A 21,833-nucleotide genomic window follows, 5' to 3' on the forward strand; every position below is an offset into this window, starting at 1 on the left:
ATGGGCTCTGCATTACAGTGCAAAAGCTAAAAGTGGAATGTGTATTTATTGATTCTTAAATCACTTATGAAGCTATTTCAACTCTTTATGAAAGTATTATCCATTGTTCTTTCCAAATTGTCTTGAATCTTAACTGCTTTACACTGAACAATAGGCTATGCTAGCTTTACTTTTACTAGGTATGTCTGACTTTGCCTGTTCCTAAAAGGCAAAGTCCAGAAGGTGCATAACAACAGTCACATAAATTGTAAAGAGGGAAGCTAAAATTGTGCAGAGTTGAAAAAACATTGCAATTAAAAAAAAAAATCCATCAAAAAATAACACCACCACCACCACCAAAACCTGAAAACCACATGAATGAAAACCCACCTCAAAAAGGGAAAAGTTCAAGAGAACAACTTGGAAAGGATAATTGAGTCTCATGTGAAAAAGAGACTTCAAGAATCTCAAGGACAGGAGAAAATAAACAGGAGGGGGTTTAAAGACAGCAGAACTCACTGTTCAGAAATGCCTGAAACTGAGACAAAGGCACTCAAAAGCACCTCTCCCTCCCCTAATAAAGGAAGCCCAAGACATTCACTGAGCAGCACAAATTTCCCTGGGAAGTCATCCCATTTTGAGAACCCACCTTCATTCCAGCCGCGGCCGCTGGCCCACTGGGGTCCACAGCCTGGATGTGGCAGGGTTTGCTGCCCCGCACCACAAAGCCCCAGCCCACGGCATCACCAACGATCTGGAAAGAAGAAAGGACATCATCACTTTCAAGCAGCTCCATGAAATTCAAGGGGGCAACTTCTAAATGGTCCAAGATGTCATTTCAACATCTCTGTACTTCCAACACATAGTAGAGTACAGGCTGCTATGTCACTCATAGGAAAGGCTCTACCCAAGTGATTCCTCTTGCTTTTAATGAAGTTTCTTTGTTGAACTAGGAGACTGTAAAAGCAATGCTCCCAATGACTAGGTTCAAGAACGTTTTTAAAGAAGGGCCCCAAAAATTTATGTTAGTCAAATTTTCTGTCCTATCATGTAGAAAGACCCTGCTAGAAAAGTTTGGTTTGGGTAGGTGATCCAGTCCTGCAGAGCAGGAGCACCAAGTCCAGATGAGTTTGTGTAATACAAATCTTATTGGCTTTATGTAATTTTACACCCCTTTTACGTATCACACTGGCATAAAGACAGAACAAACAAGTGCTGAATCAGACCTGAAATTTGTGGAAGTACTGATAATGGAGTTTGGGATTTTGAAGTATAAATCTCAGCAAATAAAAATAAGCTCTAATTATCCCACCAGAAAATGTCTGTTTGAATTGCCCATATGCATATAACATGCAGAAAATAAAGAAAAACACTGGAGACCTACCGTAAAAGTTTTTCTAACATATGGGGCTCCAGGCATCAAGAGCTCATCAGCAGTCACAGGTCTCTTTAGTACTGTAGAGGTACAGAAATGAATATTCAATAAAAACACTCCTCTGGAATTTCTCCTAATAAATCTGATACATTGTTGGGATACATCTTTTTGGCCCCACTTCCCATACATGCTTTCCATTCTTGCTGGCTTGCTTGAAAGCAGTAAAAGAACCAAGGAAAAGCCCACAGAATAACACTGAGTATAAATGCTGAGAACTTTGGAAAACTGGGGCATTTAGCCAACAGACTTTGTTGTCTGCAATCAGAATCCCCTAAACACTATCACAAAACTCAGAAGTGGCTTTTCCTGTGTCCAGTGTTGAAACAAGTGACCCACCTTCCTGGCACAGAACAGCTTTCCTTCACAGCTCACTGTGTGCTTGTTAGGTGCTCTCTGCTATTTCATCTGAGTTGGGTTTGAATCACAGAATTGAATAGCAAGAAAATCCTGCTTGAGTGAGGAATTTTCTCAAGAGACTTCTGCAACTGTAGGCACAGACCTACTACTCCCATCTTATCCAGGGACAGACAAGGTAACCTACAGGTGTCTGGGATTTTAAATGAAAGGAAATACCAGTAAGTTTCTGCAGGTCCCCATTGCCTTCCCATGTAATGGCATAATTTTCCTCCAAACAAATTAAATTTGAAGTTCTGCCAGATCAAATCAATACCATCCTGTGTACCACTTCTTATCTGTCCATAAATGCTTCAAAGACAAAGTACAACATAAAGATATATTCTGTTCCCCCCATTTGCCTGCTTCACCCTTAATATTATGGCTGTTTTTCTTTTAGTGATAAATAATTTTGACGGTGTCTGTCTTTTCAGTCACAAGTGGGAGACAAAATTTCTCACAGATGGTATTTGAAGATGTTCTTGAGTTTCTTAATGACATTCATGGGAGCAGGGAGAATTCTAGCAGACAAACCAATATCTTTGGGGTTTTTTTTAACCTTCCCATGCATTTTGATGAACTGTCATTTAGCCAGTGCTGCACTTTGCAGAGCATGTCTGGTCAATGTGAAAAAACTGAGTGATTGTGCTCATTTGACAAGTCAGAATCTGATAAATCATCCATGTACGGCTCTCTTATGTGTCTCTCTTCATTATACGTCCAGAATTTTTTTTTTTTTGATGATTGTTTTTCTACATGATTGGTCAAGTCATGACCTGGGTGTTTTTTAAGTGCTTGCCTGCAAGCAAGCTTGTCTGACAACAAATACACCTCTGCATTGTGTTTATCAGCATGTAGTTCAGTAACACACTCTGGGTCTGGTTAGCAGGAAGCTATTTGTGAACAAAATCTCCTTATAGTGAGCAGAGGATTAAGAATTACTTGTAACATTTACATCTGACAGCCTTATATTAACCTGTGCAAGCTGATGTGTGGATCTGTACTTGTGCTCTGGGAGAAATAGCCCTACATTGTCAGTAATTCTCTAATTCTTAAAAATCAGTCTGTTTATAAGCCCACTGCTGTCTTCTTTCAAATATGAGTCTGTTAAAGCTATTCACAGTTTGAAAATTAGTCCTAGGGGAAAGTTTCTTCTAAAAAATTCATGCAAGGGCAATGTCATCCTATTCTTTTTCTTCCAGTATTGTGTAATCAGCTGCATTAAAATAAACTTGTTCTCACTACTCATGGGCTGACACTTCATATAAAATCAGAACCATAAATGAACAGAATTGTTGGCATACTTTAGATAACACACACATTTATGGATAGCACATGAATGCTATTTTATCTGTCCCAGAAAATTTTCCAGGATGTAATTAATGTACTGGGGAAAAAGAGCTCCCCATACAAAAGCTACCAGAACATTTCTGCAAATTATACCTGAGAGATATTCTGCCAAAACATGATACTGTAGCACCCTTTCTCTAGGGGCAAGCCCCTTGCATGAAGGGGTGAGCATACTGGAAGGTGGTGCCGAGCACCCAACAATAACACATTCCGAGGATGCAATGGCCACTAGAACTGACAGCATCTCCTCTGCTGGGCAGCAGGTCTGCTGGAGGGGTTATCCTACTGAGTCCTTCCAATTATTTTAGTTCAGAGCTTCATACTGAATTCCCAGCAGAGCTTAAGCAGAGGGAAGGAAATGTGCTGAAAGGAAAGAGAGGGAAAATATCCTTCCCTTTCTGATGGCCACTCTGCTCAGCAGGAATGAAATGCACTTTAGTTCACTCATCTCCAGAGTAAATGGTCGATGTTTTGAACAGCATTCACCTCGTGCTTGAGGCACTCTCCTGTAATCACTTCAAATGCCAGCATCCCTCGGAAAGCAAAGATTACACATATCCACTGAAGCCTTACCCCGCTGTACAGTACTCCCCACACCACTGGCAGGGACTTGGTGAATTTGAAAAATAAGGAGCTAAAAGGGCAGCAGCAATCCTGTTTGATATTCAGGGCTATTTCTGAGGGAAACAGAGAAGCTGAAACAATATCTATCTTGGTCTGTTTTTCCCTTCCCAGATGTACAGTAAGAAACAATTTTAAGTGAACTGTGGAAGAATGGGTGTGTTCAACCTTCCGGCGTGGGATAGGAAATCCTTTCAAAAGGAAAATAATCTTCAATACTATTTCTACCTTCTGAAACAGATGAGTGTAAGACTTGAAACAAATTAAAATGTTCAAATTGTCTCTGACAGGCTGAAACAATGCTGCCTCAGTTTTTTTTAGAGCCTGCTGTTTTCTGAGGGTGTTATTCCATAGCAGCTCAAGCAGTCACTGGATAGTTAAACTCTCCTCTGACTTGCACCAAAGGAATGTCTCTAGGAGATTTGAAGTGGTTCAGAGCTTGGCAGTGAAGAGGCAAATCTAGGCCTCTGACTGCACGTAGTCCTAAGAGATAAACTGCAGCTCAAACCACAATTATGGACTTGACAGAGATTACTGGAGGCAGACGTCTGGCTTGTGTTCAACAGGACTTCAGGCTAGAAGATGATAATAGTTCCCTCTGGCCTACAAAACCTGTGACACTGTGAATTTTTAATGTATTCTTGGAAACAGAGGCTTAGGCGTGACGATAGGCATTCTTCATGTCACCTTCTCCCCACAGAGATGTCTGCACCCTGGCTGCTGTGCATGGTAAGCCATGCTGGTGCTCACCAGATTTGGGGTTGCAGAGCACAGGGGGACTGCTGCTGAGCGTGGGGCTGCTGCTGAAGTATCCACTGCTGCCACAGCTGCTCATGCTGCTCCTCCGCACTGCCGACACGATCTTTATCTCCTTGGTGGGACTCACTGCAAGCAGAGAGAAAACACAGAGAGAAAGGGAGATAGTAGCAGTTATTAGGCCATTTCCCTGTTTCTTTAAAAAAAAACCAAAACAGCAACAAGCCATGCTTACACTGGCAACACTGGGAATGGGTTAGTGTGTCCTACATTGTTAGAAGTCACTGCATGAGAGTAATGCTGTAACTAACAGTATGGCTGAACTGTTCCCATTGCAGTGCCTTCTAAGAGGCATTCCAATATAGGGAACTACATTTTTCCAGTTTTCCTTTCCATTCTTTCAGTTCTTTCTAAATATTACTGTACACAAATGCTGCAGGGCTCCTTCCCCTCACTTTTAATATTCTTGAAAACTCCCCATAGAATGTATGACAAATTATTTTGAGTCTGGGGGACGTTAACCAGTTCAGTTTGAACACGGACCCCAAATTTTGATCAGCATCTGAAATGCTGTTGATACAGATGCACCCCAGGGAGCTGTAGGTTTGGTAAAATGAGTGAATGGACAATCCCTATGAACAGGGACATATAATACTCAGCCCTACTTTTTTTTAACACTGAAATCCTTTGTCCAAAACCAATTTTTTAATACTCCATGGAGTCACTCTACCAGCAGCAGTATAATTAATGAGTCACCTGAGAGAAAACTGGTGTGTTTCCTGTTGTCATGGTTCTGCTTGCGCAGGCAAAAAGGGCTGTCATGGCTCTCTGGCATCAGGCGAGATTTCTCGGTGAGGAGCTCCATTAATCGCCGCCGCCGGCGGAAATTCATTCTGCACTGGTAGAGCAAGTTGCTGTCCATAAAATGGTGCTTGTTGGACACTGGGGAAAGAGATGGATACAAAGTCTATGCCTGGTAGGCATAGAAAGAAATCCAAGCCTACCCATGTGCAATTTGTGCACTAGAGACCTTGCTGTAAGGATGCAATGCTCAGAGCTCTCCTCTTCCCCTGTGCAGCCTCAGAAAGAGAAGGAAGGTGGCCAGCTTCACACAGGTGGCTTCAATATACACCCTTTACAGCAGCAATAGCAAACTAGGAATTGTAGTGGCAAATGCTGAGAAGAATCTTTTACATTACTTTGATTAATGATATGCCCTTCTTATTGCCCAGTGGAAATAAAAGTACCTCTCTGGGACAGGTTGCATAATGGCCCATCTCTGTGCATGATTCCTCTGTAAGCCTTGATGCTGCTGGCCCCACAGACCAGACTCAGCTCCTTACAACAAGTTTTGTGTAAATTCATCAGTAAATTCATTTATGTCAAGTTTTGTGTAAATTAATCAGTCTAGGGCAGACCCCAGAGATCTGTCCAACTACCTTGTCCAGAGCTACAGGGCAGCAAAGAATCAAGACCTGTGTATTTCCTCTGTCTTGTTCACCACAGACACTGTGTCCCAGACATTTCCTGCAGGCCACTTCCCCCCTTCGCACGGATACACAAGGTTTGGGAACAGGCACCTGGCCAAAAGTCATTTCTTACATAATGAAGAAAAATCTTAATTGCAACCTGTATTGACCCAGAGAGCAAACCCCAGGCTGCTGGTGTCAGAGCAGGAGCACCAAGTCTACTCTCAGAGTGCAACATCACTATAACATCTACGTCTTCACTGCCACCAATGCTGTGATGAAAAATGCAGTAGCTGGATGGAGCTCTGTGCCAGGTCCTGAAAGTGCTTTGACTCTTGCAGGTCTTGATTGCAGGAAATCTCTCCAGAGTACTCTGCATGTAAAATAGCTGCAGTAGGTGTTTGGCAGCATTTTTCTCCATTTTTGCCCAGCTTCTGTGATCACATTCTGCAGAAATAATTTCCCACAGTTGACCTTTTCAATGAAGAATCCAGATTCTGGATTTTCCCTGTTTATAAATTGCATTTCTTGCAATACTGAGTTTTAAGAACTGGTGGGCTGTAGATATTTATGTTTAAAGTGTAAAGAACAACACAGGTGTGCACTGAGGTCAGCCAAGTCTATGATTACTTGTCTCAGGCACTTGGCCTTCTACTGCAGACACAGAACTTTTGCCTTGCTCTTTGCTCTGCCCAATACATGGGGTCCAAAAACCAGCAGAGTCCAAGGTTCTACACAAGAACCAGAGCCTGGAGCCCTGCTGGCTGCTTTCCTTTCATTCACATCCCCAACACAGTCTTCCTTGCTCTCATCCCTTCTGAACACTCCCTGTGTATCAGGTTACTCTCTATGGAACTACAGAACTACACCACACATGACAATCTTCCAAAATAGGCTGTATTTACACATAAACTGCTGGTAAGCTGTTTGATGTTTGTGAGCTCCAAGAGGAAAGAGTCCAGTCCAGTCACCTCCAGGGATGTCAAATCACCCAGACAATAAGGAAGATGCCAGTCCTAGATATGGTCCTCAGGGCACTGTCTCCTATGTGGATGCAGAAACTGCCATATGAGGTCAGACCATCTTGCAAAGAAGCGTGTCCCTTGCCTGCCTGGGTCACTGTCAGAGAGACCACTGCCTGTACAAATGGACTTCTACCTTTGGGACAGGAATAATCAGCACACAAGAACTTTCTGAACTGCACATGCTGGTGCCCAAGCTGCCACACAGGCCACTGCCCCAGTCGCATGGCATAGGCTGTAAGGCATCCCTTAGATTGCCTGGCTCTGTCAAAGATCTTTGGAAGAGCCAGTGCCACTTGGCTTTTGTCTGCTCCCTTTTGATGCTGAATCTGTCAGGTCCTCAGGGATGCAAAATGGCTTTGTTAAGTCAAATTTAGCACCACAAGTACCTCCTAACGGTGTTCTGACACATTAATTATTGCAGGCACACACTGCTGCTGTGCTCCCCATTTTGGATACATATCATATGCAATACTATTAAACAGCTCTTACTAACAACCACTATTTTTGAAGAACGGAAGTAGAGGAGGAGAAATCTGGCAATCTGCCTACATCTCCCAAAGGATTTGCTATCAGAGGCAGAGTTAGTGCGTAGGTGTTTGCAGCTACCAGTTTCATTTTAAGATCACTGACATAATAAGTAAAAGTAGCAATATCTTCAATATCTTACCACATTAGTAGAATAAACTAATTTAAAGACAAAAAAAATTTTTGAGGCCATCTCAAACTCAGTCTTAAAAAGGCAAGCTTTACTTATTCAGCACTATTGTGATTCATAATCTTAAATGAAAGAGGACTCCACAAATGCTTCCTTGGAAATAGGGCTGCTGTGGCCAACCACTCGCAATGGAAGAAATATCAGAAGGGTTTCTGAGTCAGGTTAAATATTATGACACCACAGTTTTTAACAAAAATTATTCTGTTGTTTGTATCATTAACTGAAGTGCTCTGACAGTACTCAGAAATTATGATAATCAGAGATAAACACACACTCGTGCTGCAGACATTGTAAGCACTCTGAAATTCAAGAATTACTGACCACGAAACTAGATAATGTAAACCTTTTTATGCCATGATACTGAACACATCTTAGAATAATAATACTTGTTTTGAATTAAATATTGTAATATTTATATAATTAAACTAGCAAGGCTTAGGTTTTCCACTGAAGTAATTAATCTCTGCTGTAATTATTTCAGTCCATAGAAGGATAAATTTTTATACAATAGATGAGTGCAGTGGAAAAGCTAAGTCCAATGACTGTGTGTTGGAGAAGATTTGTATATGATTTACACAACAAAGAATTTCTAGCCAAAATGCTTAGGACATGTAGCATTAGTATAGAATTTGGTGTGCTTCTTGACTTTCATATTTTAACCTCCTCATTTCTAAGGATAGTTCACATATCATGTGCTTCTAACATCATGAAATTTTTTACATATTTAAAAATAAGCTAAAAATATAAACAGGAGCAATATAGCTCAGACTGTCTCCTTGTGCATACATCCTCAAATAAAGTCACCAAAATTATTACTGTGCCTCATGGGGCTTTCTTTTTTTGTTAAATCATCTGAGTTATTCATGATTTGTGATTAAATGTCCAGGCTGTGACTCTGCCTAAGGATGAGTGTATATGGAAAGGTGTGGAAAAAGGAATTTCCACACCATGGATCAGAAGGAAGAAGTTGAGGAGGGGGAGGCAGATGTGTGTGCTGGCTGCCTCTGAAAGCACTCCTCAGGTGCAGTGGCTGGCTTTAAGCAAGAGGAGAAGTGAAACATGCCCAAATCAGAGTTCTGGGACTGTTGGATGCAGAGCACACACAGAGGTTGGGTTTGTTACATGGCAGCTGCTGGGTGAGAGGTACAGGTGCAGTCACGGCTGCTCAGCCCGAGTGCTTCAGCAGCCCACACTGTGCTGCAAGCAGCAGAGAAAAGGGGGAGTGACCAATTTCCAAACCAATGGCACAATGCTGAGAGGGTTGCACAGACTTGCCCAGGAGCAGCTTCTTTAAAGGTAATTTAGAGGTTGTTACCTCTGGATGTTGACTCAGAGGCAGTAGCAGATAAACTTGTGGCAGCTGACAAGGCTCTTGCTCCAGGTATCTCTCATGAAATGTTCTAGAGAGGGATTAACATTACTACTCCTGAATTAGTTCACTGCCCTTCATAGTGCAGCATAGAAAAGCAAACTGGCACCCAATTCAGGTTGTTTTTAAGAGCCAAGCCACGGCTGATGAGTGTCAGGACCCCTACATTATGGATGATGCAAAGAGCAAGGTGGGGTGGCTTCATGTTTCTTGCTCCAGTTTAATTCAGGGCTGTTCAGGTGGCAACATGTTCATGTTGCAATGTGCACCTTATGCAACAGAAAGAAATGCACCGAAGAGAAAAAAGTAAAAATATGGCAACTGGAAACCTCCAAAACCATCCAAGTATACAAGAGCATTTACTGTCCTGGAAGGAAAGGCACCAACACTAACATATACTCACCAATGTCAAACTTTGGAGGTAGAGTCATAACCCCCCAGCCTGATCTCCCACGTACACAGGCCACAAAATTTCTCCCAGAAAAAGAATTTAACAATTATCTTTTAATCTTACAAAAAATTTAGTCTACTCATGCTTTAAAGAATTTATTGACCACTTTATTCTTCCTTTTACAACCTATTCAAGCCTTCAGTCATTTGCCCTGACAGAAAATAAAGTTTCAACTCAAAGCTGAGTTTGTTTAACCTTAGCTGCTAATCCCTGGATTTTGTCATGCCTTCATTAGAAAGTTATGCACGATCTGGTCAAAAATCTTAGCAAAGAAGTTTATGAAGAGGTGAAGCCAACTCTCAAACATATCTTTTATCAGCTAAATCAATGCTACTCCCTAAATTCTGACCTTTTTTAGCCCTTCTGGAGACCTCTTTGGAACTTCTAAAAATCCACATATCAGAACTGCATACCCACAATTACAGCCTCACTCCCCTTTTCTTACTGGGTATTGTTCTTTCTGTACATCCCAGGCCAATCATTATTACTGCACTGTACTGCACAAATAGCATAAAATGGGAATAATTTGTGCCCTGCACAGCACAGCTCCACAGCAAGGAGTGGAGACTTTATTCTCCTTTCCTAGATGCATTGCCTTGTAGTTATACTATTAGCTATACAAAAAAAAAAATCTCTTTTGAGGTACTCACAATTTAATTAATAGAGTTCAATTAATTGTTTCCTGTCTCATATATCCTCAGAGTTTGCAAATTTCATTGTCAAGGATTTTAGCTGGTCATTCACCATTTATGTGACTGTTAAGATGAGAAAAATCAGAAAAATTTATTTTGGATTTCCTCTGTTTGGGAGCATTTAATGTTGCAGCTTTGGTGCTTCTACTTCCTGGCTGCTTCACAGTTTCTGTTCAGATACATAAAATATAAATAGTAACATTCATGCAAATCTTCTTTCAGCTTCTGATTCTGACATAAAATCCCAGGATCTGCATAGAGCTCAAACAACCTTTTCTTTTCCACTTTTTCAAGGAGGCTGATGCACAGCAGAGATAGAAATATTAGCTTTACACTGATTACATAGGACTGAGGGAGCTTTAGAAAGTACAAAAGCCTATTTTAATAAATGGTATGACTCATGCCTGAAAAATCAGGCCATTTTCATAACTGGCTTTTCCCCCAAATCCCTCCCACCACTTCAATTCCCCATGATTTTTAGCGCTGATAATCTGTGTACATCTCCACCGTGGTGATTAATGCTTTCTCCCAGCTGAAAGCTGCAGCCCCAGCAGGACACATGCAGTGAGGGACTCCAGCTGCTCTGCACGTCCCCACAACCAGCACTGCCACCAAGCAGGCTCCTGGCTGGAGCCAGGGAACGGCTGCTCCATGTTGAGGGAGCAAGGGAAGGAGATCAAAGTCATGAGGAGCCAGATGAGCAGCTTTTCCCAAGAGAGCAGAGGACACATTGAAGCGTGTGCTTGTTTGTGTGACACTGTGCCTGTGCTAGGGTTAAGAGGAAGAGGCCATAAACATGAGCAGAGTGCATGGATTTTTCAGTGTGGATATGTCATATTTTTCTCCACTTAAACACAAAAGCAGCACTGATCTCTTTCCAGCAGTGCACAACACATTTCCAAGTCTTTGCACAAGGCAGCAGCCCCAGTCTATTCAAAAGTACACTTTATCTTTTTAATGAGGTAGTTTCTTCTATTAAAATGATGTGAAATGCAGTTTGAAGTTGCAGGAAATCATTCTAGACCTTCACTCTTACTGGCTGCAATAGTCTGTGCCTTCATACAGCCACTCACAGATGACCATATCAGTTTTGACCTCTAGAGTGGCAGGATATTACCCCAAAAGAGCAACATCATGCCAAGAACAAATGCAGGATGATGAGACATACACTGACAGGCTGCAGGGGCTGGCAGGGGCTCGGGGGTTATCTGAAGGAGAGCACAGCTGGAGCTGCTTCCACCTGCACCCAAAGTGTGCCCAGGGAAGGGTCTGGCTCCCCCTCCATGTAATTTTGCTTTCTCCCTCCCCTCTCCAAAGCAGAACGAGTGCTTAAAAGGGAAGGAAACAAATCACCACATAAAATACAAGTTCCTTAAAAAAATACCTCTCTCTATGGATAGCACACAGCTTGCTGACCCAGCCTCCTCTGTGCCTCAGGCCTTTGGCCAGCATAGTTTTGGTCCCTTGCCAGAGAAACAGTGGAAGTGTGTGTCCACTTTGGCTTTCACAAAGCAGTGGTGAGTCCGCGGGCTTGGCAAACAGCGACGCTGCTGAGAGCTGCAGGGCGGCTGCGCAGCGTTCAGCCAGGCACAGTGCCCACCCCAACACAGTGCCCACCCCAACACAGTGCCCACCCAGCTCACAGTGCCCACCCCTGACACAGTGCCCATCCCTGACACAGTGCCCACCCCGACACAGTGCCCACCCCTGACACAGTGCCCACCCCAACACACTGCCCACCCCAACAGAGTGCCCACCCCAGCCACAGTGCCCACCCCTGACACAGTGCCCACCCCAGCCACAGTGCCCACCCCGACACAGTGCCCATCCCGACACAGTGCCCACCCCAACACAGTGCCCACCCCGACACAGTGCCCATCCCGACACAGTGCCCATCCCGACACACTGCCCACCCCAACACAGTGCCCACCCCTGACACAGTGCCCATCCCTGACACAGTGCCCACCCCAACACACTGCCCACCCCAGCCCCAGTGCCCACCCCAACACACTGCCCACCCCAGCCCCAGTGCCCACCCCAGCCACAGTGCCCACCCCTGACACAGTGCCCACCCCAGCCACAGTGCCCACCCCTGACACAGTGCCCACCCCTGCCACAGTGCCCACCCCGACACAGTGCCCACCCCTGCCACAGTGCCCACCCTGACACAGTGCCCACCCCTGCCATAGTGCCCACCCCGACACACTGCCCACCCCGACACAGTGCCCACCCCTGACACAGTGCCCACCCCTGCCATAGTGCCCACCCCTGCCACAGTGCCCACCCCGACACAGTGCTCACCCCAACACAGTGCCCCTGACACAGTGCCCACCCCTGACACAGTTCTGCCAGCCCCAGTGCCTACTCCTGACACAGTGCCCACCCCAGCCCCAGTGCCCACCCCAGCCCCAGTGCCCACCTCTGCCACAGCACCCAGCCACCCCTGGGCTGCCCCTCTCCCACTGCCTGACACACGTGTGCCTGGAGGAGAGTAACTGGCGCTTTATTCAGCACTGGACAATGCTTTTCCCACTCCACTCAAAGCCTTCCTGTTTTCCTGCTAATCTGGCACTGCAAATGCATTTTAATCATGGCACCTATTCAGATTAGTTTCCTTGTACACATTGATGAATTCCACCTGCTTGGATCTCCCACAAATCCAGGGAGAGAGACTACAGATGTTCAGTCAGCACAGGGCCCTGGACTGGATCTTGGATTCCCTGCACTGTATAAACACAACACTTGCATTTCCACCTTTTAAGAATGTTTATATGCAACACAGACCATAGATAAGCCCACCTGTGCATGTATTCAACCATCACGTTAAACTCTTGGCAGTGCAGCTGTAGTAAATTGTATTTTTTTCTTATTTGGATTACAAGGAATTCACTTTGAACAGACAATGGATCTAAGCTTGAACTGCTCTTGTTTCCACTGATCCTCTTGTATAAAACTGCAAGGCAGATTCTGGCCCTGCAATACAAAATCCAGAGAGCTGTTCCAGCTCATCCTAATAAGGGTGAAGTCAGTAAGCATGTCCAGAAATAAATAGGTCCAGGAACTGTAAGTGGGTCCAGAAAAAAAAAGCTGTGCTATAACTGCAGCTGAGCTACAACTAGGGAGGGATTTCAATGAACTGTAGCATATTTATGTAGTCCAAAGAAAGTCTAGACAACTTTTATATTGTCTTTAAAGCATGAGGATTACAGTAAACTGCCAAAAAGTTCCTTGGGAACTGAAATTCAGAGTATCCTGTTTTTATTGAGGGGGTATGTTCTGATCAGTGCATTAACGTGTTATTTCTGCTGCCTTAAATTAGGTATGCAGATACATTTTTCTATATACATTTTGTCTTTCCAGCCAGTTTGCCATCTATTTGTAGTATATTTTCAAATACACATTACTTACTCTAGCATGAAAAGCCAGTGTTGAATCACACACATTTAGCAGTCTTTTTGGTTTGTATATGAGGATTTACCATCTTTAATTTAGTAAGTTTACAGAACATAGCCAACTGCTTTTCTTTGCTTCCAAATAAAGTATGGAAAGTACAGTCTGTGGCAAGGGAAGCAGAAGATGAAAAGGCCCATCTGGGTATCTCTTTTTTTTTTTTTTTTTGATGCAGCTGTTAAAAACTGAAACCCATTCTCTGTCAGAAAAATAAAATTCAATAGTTAATATGAAAAGAATTTTTTTATATGTTATTTACATAAAGCATGTGGCTCTTTCAAAAACCAAATCCATTCCTGCTGTAGATAAAGACAACAACAGCAAGAGCACAATGAGAAGCTGACATACTAAGGATCTAGGGGTTTATACAATTACAGTCAAAGTGCTTATTCTTTGACTTCTTAAGGGGCAAAATCATGAAAAATATGCAAAGTGGTCTCCAGATTTAGCATAAGCAGCTGAATTACTGTGGGTGAGGTTACTGTCCCTGCACATGGGAACTGTCACACAAACAAGTGAGTGCTTCTGCCTGGCATCAGCACGGGGGCAACAGGATTTAAAAAAACAAAGTTGTATTGCAGGACATCATAGACTAACTGAAGGCTTGTGTTTTACTGAGATAAATCAAGGCATCATCTGTAAAAATGTGATGTTTTATAATTTTTATCATAACGAAAGCTTGCATATATCCAAGAGCTGATGTGATTCAGGTTTTAGATTAACTAAAAAAATGTTTTAAAAAAATATATGTGTTGATTTTGGAGAAGAAAGCATATGATCAATTAAGTCAAGGATTTATGGTATGCTTCAATGATACTTGTAAGCTTCTATCTGCAGTTGATATTTCCAAGAAAGGGGTTCAAAAGAGAAATCTTGAATTAAGGAAGAGTACATTTCACATACATGGCAAGTTTTCACTTTGCAAGTGAATCATAATCAGCTAATCATAACCAGTTGGACATCTAAGGTAAATATAGCAGCACAGACTTCATTATTCACTGCAATTTTAGAAGAGAAGGAAAGCTTTTCAACAAAAGCAAGAGAAATAATACTTTGTTAGATATATAATCCACTTCCACAATTATAACAAACTTTCAATTGCATCATGTGTCTTGATGTTTAAAACAAAATGCACTGATCATCTTCAGAAAGAAAAATCTGCTGTATAAAGGTATAGAGTCCTTGCAAAGAATAGGGACAATTAAATATAGATATAAGACTTTCCTGCAGAGACAGGGACACAGCATGTGTCAACATTTACTGCTCTCACTAAGTCACTGCAAAGTGCTGGTTTTCATCTCAGAAAGTAATTTGCACAGTGGAGTTTGCAGATAAAAGATTAACTCTTGAAAGGAGATAAGCACTTGCTTCTGTGCTAAGCCAGCAGAACACGTCTACCTTGAACCCCCCAAGTCTGATCTAGTGAAATTATCTCAATAAAATTTTATAAAGTTGAAAGGTACTTTAAAGAAGGGTGGAGGCCAAAGATGCTGATACCATGTCTAACACATGTTACCACATATTTCTTACCATAAAAAAATCCTAGGACTGACAAAATCATATAATCATTTAGGTTGGAAAAGACCTCTAAGATCATGAAGCTCAACCATTCACCTGACACTGTCAAGTTAACCACTAACCCAGGTCCTTAAGTGTCACATCTACACATATTTTAGATTCCTGTAGAGATGGTGACTTCATCACTTCCATGGGCAGTTCTAATTCAAGACAAACGTTTCAGAGATGAAATTTTTCCTAAAACCCAACCTAAACTTGCCCTGGTGCAATCTGAGATCTTTTCCTCTTCCCCTCTCACTTGTTTTCTGGCAGAAGAGACCGACCCTTACCTGGCTGCAGCCTCCCTTCAGGGGGCTGGAGAGAGTGACAAGGTCTCCCCTGAGCCTCCTTTTCTCCAGGTTAAACACCCCCAGCTCCCTCAGCTGCTCCTCACCTGAGTTGTGCTCCAGACCCTTCCCCAGCTCTGTTGCCCTTCTCTGGACACACTCCAGCCCCTCAATGTCCTTCTTGTAGTGAGGGGCCCAGAACTGGGCACAGGATTCCACATGTGGCCTCATCAGTGCTGAGTACAGGGGGACAATCCCTGCCCTGGTCCTGCTGGCCACACTGTATCTGATCCAGGCCAGGATGCCATTGACCTTCTTGGCCATCTGGGCTCAGCTTCTTTTTCAATGGGCACCTTTCCAGTCACTCATCTCCAAGCCTGGAGTGCTGGATGGGGTTCCTTGCATGCGGTTGTTGTGACCCAAGTGCAGGACCCAGACATTGGCCTTGTTGAACCTCACACCACTGGCCTTGGGCCATCATTCCAGACTGTCCAGATCCCTCTGTAGAGCCCTCCTACCTTCCAGAAGATCAATATTCTCAATCAACTTGGTGTCATCCATAAAGTCACTTTTGCTGCCCTTGATCCCTTGATAAAGATCTCCTTAACAAAGATAACTAAGAGGGCTGGCCCCAATAATGAGTCCTGGTCCCAATACTGAGCCCTGGGGAATACTCCAGGCCTGGCGATCCGACCAATTTTTTGCCCTGTGAAGAGTGCTCCCATCCACACCATGGGAATACAGTTTTTGGAACCCATGGTCTACCTGGACTTCAGTAAAGCCTTTACCAAAGGGTTCCAAAGAAGATAGCTGCTAGGCTGTCATCTCTAAAAGAGACTCTTAGACCCCTCAATCATTCCGGAGAGCAAAGCCTCACCAGACCTATTCTGCTGCTGGTCTGAATCTGGGAATCCACATCCCAACCCCGTGGAGCAGAGTGGACAGCCATTGCAAAATGCTCCTTGCTGAACTGTGCTGTGGTCACTGCTCAGGGAAGATGCTGGGGGCACGTCAGGGAAGAAATCACACCAAGCACATGGACTTGAAGGTCAGCAGCAGCTTGGGAAACCACAACTACAAAAGAGACAGAATGTGATGTGGCATGAGAAGGTGAGTTCGGCTGCTCAGGCCCCCATTTCTCACAGGCTCAACGGGCAGCACACACGGTACCATCTGTGGTACAAGGCAATCCCTGTGTGTTTACATCCCACAATATATTGAAAAGTATTAATAAGTGAGCTATGGTTTGGTTGCTGCCATGGAAGAAATGCAAATATTTATCTTGCAAGTTGTAGGTGCTATCCTAAGACAGCACTGGTTTCTCTTAACAGTATTAACCAGATTAAAATTTAACTTATTTAGCACTGGAGATTCCAGACTTTAAAAGTTTCTGCAAGGCAAGCAGATGTTTATCCATCCTTCAGGCTTTCATACCCAATGAGTCCTTGGAGGAGGACAGGAAGACTTTGCCTGTCATGTCAGCAGTGCTCTGCTGTTGTGGCTGCAGGTGCAGGGTAAGCTCTTTGGAAAGGGTTATAAGCAAGTATGAGCCAAAAATGACTCCATAAAGAGCTCTGTGAATATCCTCTTTTGTCCTTGGACATCTCAGTATCTCTGTTTTTCAGACTGAGAAAGGGCTGTGACTATGTGTGGGTGCTCACACTGTCCTCCACCTGCCCCCAGACCATCCTTGCTTTGGCCTGATCTACCTGGCAGCTAGCAGAGAAATTCTCCTGATGCATGTGAATTTTGACCACAGTAGCTAATCTGTCCCACCATGCTCATATGGAGAAGAACTAAGAAAGATCCAGTCTCCTGGAGGAAAATTTTATCTATTAACATTACCAAGCTCTACATACCTCACCAGATGGGCTTTTCTACAGCTGAGAAATTTGTTCTGCACACCTTTTGTCCCAGCCTTTATGTGCATCACTAAACTTATAACTCTTCCCACAGTCTTTATTTCTATATCCTGGATGAAGGCCATCAGTGCTCACAAATGCCAGGTAACTACTGGCAACTACAATCCCAACATTAGCCTTCAAGAAATGCAAAATGCAAAATTCCCTGTTACTTATGGGGGCTTTATTCCATATTACATGGGATACCAACACACAGCAAAGGAAATCTGGGTCCTATTTGTGAAAATGGTGGTAATGGTGTTTTGTGGGTTATGATTTCACAGATTCACAGAATATTCTGAGTTGGAAGGGACCCACAAGAATCATTGAGTCCAACTCTTAAGTGAATGGCCCATATGGGGATCAAACCCACAACTTTGCATTATTAGCACCATGCTTCAACCAATGGAGCAAATCTCAGAGATTGGTGTGGGCCAGTGAGATTTTGGCAGGAAGCAATTCAGCACTTAAATACATTTCATCATTTTCATGCATGGCAGGGGAAATATGTATAGTTACATAGGTCCAAAGAGATCAGGAGGATTATTTTAAAGCTGAGAATTTGATGCTTTTGCAACATTTATGCAATTCCTCTTAAACCACTGTTTTCCTTTTAAAATTAGCATCGGTGTTTGTTTCCTGTGTGAAACCTGGTTGGTGTCAGACCAATTAAAGTGAAGAAAAATGTGTCAGGAAGCCATTTTGAATACAGTGCCTCAGCTGCAGAATACAGCTTCTCTGAGTAATTGAAATGAAAGTCAGTATTAGAAAAAAGACATTGCGTAATTCAGCTGTGGCTGGAAAATTACTACTGAGATTGGCAAATTGATGCAACTATTTCTATTACTTTAGGTGGGGTAGGAAATAATTCATAAGAATAATACAGCAAGTTTTATTTTATTCCATATTGTGGATATCAAACAATACTGCTAGAAAAAGATTGCCTTTAGGACAGGAAATGTTTTATTCTCCACTGCTGTTCAGTCAAGAGTCTTTCTGCTGATTCTGCCAACAAGGATGCCAATTAGTGTCCAGTAACATTTTGGTATTGCTGATGAGAGACAAAACAAAGGAAGCACAGTATGGTGAAATGAATTTATGGTACTAAGCCACAGAAAAATAGCTTGGATCTAGAACTCTGTAAGATAGGGTGTGGGGAGAGAATACCTTTCCTGCTGTTTTACAATTTATATCCCTAATTCTGTACCAGAAGTTCTCATTTTGAGCTCCCTTCTCAGAGGAAGCCAGCATTACAAGACCTTCAATGTGCACAGATCATATCCAGTTGCTAAGATGAACCCCAAACCAGCTCTATGTTAATTCTGCCAGTACTTTCATAAATATTCCTAACACTATCTAGACAAATGGCTGCAGTGAAATGAATGAAATCCCCTTCCACAAAGGAGAAAGTGTGCACAAAGGTGTTCACTCATAGAAGACAAATCTCAAGGACACCATTCAGTTTTACTTTACTCCCAACATCCCCATCAAGTCCTTGTGAAATCCCCACTCAGTTATGTTTGTTTTATTAAAAACTGGGTGAGGAAGATGACAGTACCTTGCAGCAATGACCTGGTGACAAGTGAGAAGACCACTTCCTCAGCAGTCAACTAATTCCCAGAACCCTGTCTTTACTTCATGAGTTTCAAATCTCTTTCTAAGGAGGAGCTTTGCACATGCTCTTGCCTACAAGAAAATGGTGGGCAGGGGACAAACCTGCAGAATGGCCAGGGCTATCCCTACAGGAGCAGGGCCAGTGTCACTCAGGAATGACCCCTGAAACCTGGCTTGACGGGGCAAAATTATTTCCCTGCAAATGTGCCCTGCTGAGCATTTGTCTTAGTTAATGAAACAATGGTTGATCTGCAAGAAAAGCCACATCCTGCCTTTCTTAGCTCTGCAAAGATCTCAGTATCTAAGAAAACCACCTTTGCAGCAAATGTTAGGTCCTGACTTTATTTTCTCTGCAAAAAACATCTTTATCAGCAAAAATCTCACTTATATTTTTTTTAAACTTTTTTTCTAAGTGTCCTGGTTTGGGACCCCAGAACAGTAAGGAAAATTTACCACATATGTAATACACAGAAAATGTTCAGGTAAAAATAGGAATGAAATCATGGCTGCTGTAGAGAGGAGGGGTAGCATACCTTTCCTGTCCATCAAGCTCTGAGCAGTTGGCACCCCATAAATCATAGGAAGCACAGGAGTAATTATAGAACTGGAAGTTGATCACTGTAAACATTCAGAAGTAGCTTCTAATAATTGAAGTTAACGTGAACATGATTAGAACCATGACAGAACTGTGCAGGTCACTTACATGCCCACTTTGCTCTATTCATTAAAACCAGGTTTTCTCGTGAAGTAACAAGCAACATAGTCAGTCCAGCACCTTTGTACTAACAGCCTGCTGGTATCATCTGTTTGCTCTCTGTCAGAATTAGGTTTAATGCAACAACACTTGGACCACCAGGATATGATTATTTTCCCATTTTGCACTAAGTAATGTAGGTAACAACTTCTGTCATTCTGTTGTCATCTCCTGGCACCCCTTCATTGCTCCAGAGGTACTGCCACTTCTATGGTGGGAAATGCCTGGTCACAGAAAGGCAACGTGCATTGAGAACAGATAATGACAACACGTAAAATGGGGCCAGGGGTGTTAATTTCTTCACCCTTGTGGCAGTAGAGAGAGAAAATTCTGTCTCCTCCACCCTTAACAGAAGGAGCTTCTTGGTGAAGGTGTATTTGCCAGACACATTAATACTGGACCATGAAGAAATATTTGTTTCCTGCCTCAAAGAAGTTATACCACCAGGACAAATACAATAACACTTCAGCCAAAAGTGACGTCCTCCTTCCTGCTAGAACAACTCTGCTACATGCCCAAGGGGTAAAGCTGCTTTTCTAGCATCAGATATGCTCTGTTCTGCCTACAAGTAGGGAGATACACAGACCCTGAAATTTTTATCCTGCATACAGAAATTAGCTTATTTATGGTTCTAATCCCTATTTGATCCTTACAAATCTATTTACCTCAATTATATACATTGCAGATGGCAAGTTCTACAGGTTAATCACTACAAGTGTAGGAGTGTTGGAACCCAGGACATGCCTCTGGCTGTCCTGGATGGCTCGAGCCCCTGCCCAGGGGACTCAGACACCTTGGCATAGAGCCCAGGACACAGGACACCTGTGACTTTGATTTTGATCCAAGGAGCAAATTACCACCTTTATAAGAAGAATTATAAGTCAAGAGAGTTTAAGTAGATTAATAGTTAGTCATGGGGTGAAAAATAGATTTTTGGGGTTTTAGAATGGGGGCTCAGGGTCCCAAGATAGAGGAATTTGGGCATGCCTTGTCCTTCTTTTTTCTTCTCCATAGCCTCCATGTTCTGGGTGATGTTGGCACTTTTGGATTGGTTTAAGATAGAAACTCACTGTCTAACATAGGTGATAGGTATTGGGAAGTTATGGTAAATAATGTACATGTAGTTTTTAGTATAAAAAGATAACCCCACCCCGAGGGCGGGCAGTGTGCCTCAACCCAACGGGCCAGACAGATCTGTGGTGGGTCAGGGAAAGAATGTTATAGATAAGAAATAATAAACAACCTTGAGGACAAGAACAGAAAAATCTTGACTCCTTATTCGACTGCCAGGCTGGGAAAAAGAGGCTTGTACATATCTCAGGGTCACTCTGACTAGCAAAGATTCTGAGATAGGAGTACTGATTTTCATCCACATCCTTAAGTTGTCATTACACAGTTTCAAATTCCTGCTATATTCTGCATTTGAGGAAGCATTTTCAGAATACAATGCACTTTTGAAAAAGCCATACTTCTACTGAATTAAGTTACTTAGACTCCTATCTGAAATGATTTAGAACCTAAACATATCGTGATCAGAAAGACAAGGGCCCCTCTGTCATATTTTATGAAAAATCCCTTCGCCAGGATTTTTCACCTGAGAAGCTGAGAAGCCTCAGAAAAGAAATGTAAACAATAGTTATCTGATTGCTTGGAATGTGGTTTGGAGGTTGCTTACCTACAGGTGCATCTATGATTGGTTTAATGTGAATTGTTTTAACTTAATGAGCAATCCCAGTCCAGCTATGTTGGGACTCTGGTCAGTCACGAGTTTTTATTATTCATTCTTTGCTAGACATCTTCTGATGTCTCCTTTCTCTTTCTTTAGTATGGTTTTAGTATATCATTTTGATTTAATATAACACATTATCATAAAATAATAAATCAGCCTTCTAAGAACTTGGAGTCAATTCCCATCTCTCACTCCGTCCTGGGGACCCTCACAGCACCGCTCCGTGTGATCTGAGCTGCAGGCAGGGCTGCAGTGGGCACAGTTTCCCCGCCTGGCATGGGTTTCT

The 21,833-nt window shown here is 42.9% G+C and overlaps 1 protein-coding gene and 1 long non-coding RNA gene across 4 annotated transcripts in view; both read right to left on the bottom strand.

Moving 5' to 3' along the window:
* Positions 1-21,833, bottom strand: part of DEPTOR (DEP domain containing MTOR interacting protein) — a 78,979-nt gene that overhangs the window by 23,604 nt on the left and 33,542 nt on the right. For all 3 annotated transcript variants that reach the window (XM_054647987.2, XM_054647994.2, XM_077188329.1), the window contains 4 exons: positions 5,291-5,476; positions 4,529-4,663; positions 1,364-1,434; positions 629-733 (listed from right to left, as the gene is read on the bottom strand). In XM_054647987.2, coding sequence (XP_054503962.1) covers positions 629-733; positions 1,364-1,434; positions 4,529-4,663; positions 5,291-5,476 — 497 coding nt within the window. The remainder of the gene's footprint in view (positions 1-628; positions 734-1,363; positions 1,435-4,528; positions 4,664-5,290; positions 5,477-21,833) is intronic.
* LOC129129904 (uncharacterized) lies at positions 18,331-21,830 on the bottom strand. Its single transcript, XR_008535489.2, has 2 exons — positions 19,598-21,830; positions 18,331-18,501 (listed from the first exon to the last, which is right to left on the bottom strand). It is a non-coding gene; the product is annotated as an uncharacterized LOC129129904 (long non-coding RNA).

This window comes from Agelaius phoeniceus, chromosome 1 (assembly GCF_051311805.1).
Source record: "Agelaius phoeniceus isolate bAgePho1 chromosome 1, bAgePho1.hap1, whole genome shotgun sequence".
Taxonomy (NCBI): domain Eukaryota; kingdom Metazoa; phylum Chordata; class Aves; order Passeriformes; family Icteridae; genus Agelaius; species Agelaius phoeniceus.